Genomic DNA, 4,491 nt, shown 5'->3' with positions numbered 1-4,491 from the left:
AAGGCCGGCAGGGGTGCGGCACGCTCAAAGGGGGCCCAGATGGTGGCCGCAGTGGGCACGGTCAAGTCCAGCGCCAGGAAATCGAAGCCGAAGTCGCAGTCCTCGGGGGCGGGGGGTCCTGTGGGGGCCCCGGGGCCGTCCCCACCGAATGTGAAGCCCCCGTTGCCTGAGCCACCGTAGGGGCTGGTGGGGTTCGTGTCCGGCACCGGGGGGGCCCCGCGGCTGCCGGGATAGAAGGCCTCGGGACCCCCCGGGGCGCCCAGGGCACTGTCCCCACGGAGACTGGCTGTGGGCACAGGCGGCCGGCGCCCCGGGTTGGGGGCCTTGGCCCAGAGGCCCGCGGCCGCGCCGAGCAGGTCCAGGCAGACGTCCGTGCCGTTGGCGTGGAAGTCGCTGTCGGGGCCGGCGTCGGTGAAGGCGCCGGTGCGCAGCGTGATGTGCGCCTCGATCTCCTCGCGCGCGCGGTCCACGTTCTCCGGCATGCCCGTCACGGCGAACACCGGCTCCTTGTCGCGCCCGGGCGTCACGATGTACGTGTGCGTCCGCTGCTGGATGCGCTTGATGGTGGCGCCCTTCGGCCCCACCACCAGCCCCACCACGCGGTAGGGCACGCGCACCTGGATCGTGGTCTGTCCGGGCAGGTTGGGCGGACCCTGCGCCGCGCCGGGCAGCCCGCCCGCCTTGGTGCGCGTGGCGCGGATCACGGAGAAGTGCTCGGCGGCAGACAGGATCTCCCGCTTGGCCATCTCCACGTCCTCCTTGCGGCCGGTCACGATGAAGACAGGCTCCTCCCCGCGCACCGGCGTCTTGATGTACGTGTTGGTCTTGGCGCGCAGGGCCTTGATCTTGCACCCTGAGGGGGGGGATGGGCACACGGGTGAGGATGGGGACCCCTGCCTGCGACAGCCCTTCCCGGGCAGTGGCTTCAGGGGCCAGCCAGCTGGGAGCCCCCCACCTGCGGGCTGTACCCCCTGCAGGCTTTAATCTCAGACACACCACCTCCGAGCCCAGGGCCTGAGTTTCCCCCCGAGCTGGGTGCCCCGCGGTTGGCAAAAATGCAAGAAGGTAAGGAGAACTCTGTCGTGGGTTGAAGACTGTCCCTCAAATTCACGTCCAGCCACAACCTCAGAGTGGGGCCTTATTCAGACAGCAGAGCCCCTCAGATAATTCGTCAAGATGAGTCTACGTCGGGGCGGAGTGGGCCCCAGATCTGACAGCTGGTGTCTTCACAGCTGGACGCACGGACGCACGGACACACGGAAGACGGCACGTGACCAGGGGGGCAGGGGTCGGAGTGATGTGGCTCCAAGCCAAGGGACACCGAGCACGGCTGGCAGCTACCGAAAGCTGGGACAGCACGGGACAGATCGTTCCCTGAAGCCTCTGGAGGGAGTGCGGCCCACACCCCGATGTCACACTGCCACTCTCCACACTCCGGAACTGAGACAGTTCATTTCCATGAGGCCCTAGGACTCAAATGCGACCCTGACGCCCACTCCCGCAAGACCCTTCTGACCATGTGACCCTCGCAGCTCCAGGGAGCAGCTGGGTCTCAGCCCGATGCAGATTCCCGGGCCCAAACTCGGGATGCCTCCCAAGGTCCCAGGCTCTGAGGGACACTTGGGGACACACAAGGAGATGGCACTGTGGCTTTGTGCCCGCTGCCTGGGCTGGGCTGGGGGTCCTGACCCCTGGAGGGGCCCTGATACCCCCACCCCCACTGCCAGGGCCTTTTGAAACATCCCGAATCCAGGCCTAGGAGTCTGGGAGACTCCCCCTCCAGTCAGGCTCCGGAGGAGGCTAGAGGGACACAGGGACATTGTGTCAATGCAAACAGGGTGGCATTGAGAGAAATAAGTGTTGCTAACTTCACAGCCGGAGGACACAAAGTTGGCAGGACCAGTCAGCCCAGGATGGGATCAAGGAGACCAGGCCTGGACCAGGCACCGGGGTCGCCCCGGGTGGCCCCACCCCATGCCCCAGAGAGACAGCAGCCCCCATCCAGGGCTTGGAGCAGAAGCAGGCCGGGTGTATAGGAGTCAGCGACCTCCAGGAAGGAGCCTTCCCCCATCTCCACGCCCCACCCCCTGGGTCCAGAGCCACGTCCCCCCCCATGGCTGCATTGTCCCCCATGCCTGCATCGCGCCTCCACGGCCCCCGAAACCCACTCTGGCCTGCAGCTGCCTCCACTTCTGCTGGGAAGGTCCCCTCCCTCTTTGGCAGGTGGGGTGAAGGGTGGCTTTCAAATCACACACATCAGTCCTGTCCCCTCCTGTAGCATCCCCCTGCCCCTTGTCCTTGTCCTCACAATCCCCACCCCCAGTCCTCCCCCTTCTCTACATCAAATCACAGCCTGGCGCCCTCCCCTGAGAAGCCCACCCTGCCTGGGCCAGGCCCCAGCACACAATTCCAGACTTTCCAAACTCCCTGAGGCCAGGGACTACGCTCTGAGGGCTGGTGCCCCGGGGACCGCCCTGGGCCCTCGAGGGAAGCTTCCTTTGCCCCAGCTTTCTCGCCAGCAAGAAGGGGGCTGAAACACCCAGCCTCGCAGATTTGAGGAGGGACCAAGGGGCTGTGGCCCCAGGAAGACACCCTGCCCCTGTAACAAGGGCAGGGGACAGAAGGGCACAGGTGGGGAGGCGGGTCTCAATCTGGCACGTGTGCGCAGCTGGACAAGGCCGAAGCCGACCCCCTCGGGTGTCAGGGCGATGGGAACCATGAGCTTCCCCTGGGGTGGCGCCAGGTAGAGCCCTCAGGGGCCGAGGACCCTGATTCACAGACTGCACTTCAGCTGTGACAACTGTTGGTCCCCAAACCCCACTCACGTCAAGACCCCAAGAGGGGGCAGAGCTTGGGGGGGTGGGATTGCCCAGGCCAGGAAACTGGGGATCCCTGAGTGACCCTGTCATACCCTGTACCAGAAGGGATGGAGTACAGCAAGCGTGTGTGGGAACGGGGGGTCGAGCCCCATCACTGATTGCTGGGCACAGGCCGAAGGGTGGGCTCCTGGACAACTGTCCCCAGGAGACGGGGTACGCCTGGGAGTGTGGTGACTGCTCCCAAAGCTGGCTCCTGGCCCAGGCCCCAGCACCCCACTGCAGCTGGACCCTCCCCTCAAAGTGGGGAGGCTGAGGGTCCCCATGAGCACCCAGATGAAGGCAGCCCTTCACCTCCCTTCACTCCGGGGATTCTGGCCCCACCCATGGGCTGGGCACCCAGAGAACCAAGCCCTGCAGGTGACAAGCCACACTCGTTGAAGAAATCTCAGGCCATGGGGGAGCAGGGGGCCTGCCTGGAAAGGAGGATGGAAGGCCGGAGGAGCGGAGCCCCAGAAGCGAGACGGGGCCGGGACAAGCTCCCACAATTAGGCAGGGCCAAAGTGGGGCGCAATCCCAGCTGAGTAGCACTGGTCTGGGAAAGCTGGCTTGTCTGTGACACAGGGACACGACGGGAAGCCACAGCATAGGTCTACACTTGCCAATACAAAGCGCCCCTGACTCAGGCTCGGGGACCTCTGTACGCCCCACGCTGGACAGATAGCACCAAAGCACGGACCCCAACACCCCTTCAGTGTCTCTGGCCACCAGAAAGAGCACCCCATGCCCATGGGGCTGGGGCCACGCACGGGGGCTTGCGGGGGAGCACTGAGCACAGGAGACCGCCCCGGCCAGCAGGGCAGTCCCCGTCCTGCCTTCCGCATTCCCTTATTCCTGTCCGCGGGGCGGGCACTGTCCTGTGCCGCTGCTTAAGACCCAACGCCACCGAGCCCAGCCCTGACCGTGGTCAGACGCAGACACGGATCACCCTGGGTCCAAGGCGTGGATGGTAAGGGGGTAGGGCACGGGCCCAAGGTCACCCCCACAGTGTGCGCCGACTGCAGGGAGAGGCCCACCTGCACCCTCCCGGGAACCCCACTTTTCCTGCTGCCTGGACCCCGGAGCTTTGGGAGGCAGGCCCACCAGGGCTGCAGCCCGGCCCTGCCCTGGCGTTTGGCGGAAGAAGATGAGGACTTCGGGGAGCAAGGCACAGCCTGAGCCGTCGGAAGGGGCAGGCTTGGTGTCCAGGGCCCCACGGGCTGGACAGAGGGACAGGTGACTGGAGGAGGGGAGGGGGCGGAGCTGGGGCACAGGGTGGGAGAGGGTGGGAGCCACAGACGGTTCTGGAGCCGGGGCCACGCCAACCGCCCGCGTGCATGCTCCTGTACCCTGCACCCTGCTTGCGGGTTGGCTGCCGTGTGCGGGCCAGGTCAGAACCAGCGTGTTGCCCGAGTCCACAGAGAAACCCTGAGGGGGCGCCGTCCCCTGTCACAGAGAGTGGTTCTCATACGCTCAGGGTCACCCATTCTGCAGGCGGAGCTCCAGAGCCTGCCCGAGTCGGCCACGACCAAGAATCCAGGCTGGTCCCCAACGCCCCAGGCGCCTGTCCTCTACCTGACTCCCGCCACCCGTGTGGCGAGGCTTCCCTGCAAGGACCCTCGGGCGACAGGACACA

General features: G+C 66.1%; 1 protein-coding gene across 1 annotated transcript in view; it reads right to left on the bottom strand.

The window, feature by feature from the left end:
• Positions 1-4,491, bottom strand: part of LOC105302257 (RNA-binding protein MEX3D-like) — a 9,478-nt gene that overhangs the window by 1,498 nt on the left and 3,489 nt on the right. The window contains exon 2 of the mRNA XM_011375225.2: positions 6-853. Coding sequence (XP_011373527.1) covers positions 6-853 — 848 coding nt within the window. The remainder of the gene's footprint in view (positions 1-5; positions 854-4,491) is intronic.

The sequence above is a fragment of the Pteropus vampyrus genome, unplaced genomic scaffold (genome assembly GCF_000151845.1).
Source record: "Pteropus vampyrus isolate Shadow unplaced genomic scaffold, Pvam_2.0 Scaffold267, whole genome shotgun sequence".
In the NCBI taxonomy this organism is placed as follows: domain Eukaryota; kingdom Metazoa; phylum Chordata; class Mammalia; order Chiroptera; family Pteropodidae; genus Pteropus; species Pteropus vampyrus.
The sequence above is the reverse complement of the archived record's forward strand: the minus strand, read 5'-3'. Positions and strand labels throughout refer to the sequence as shown.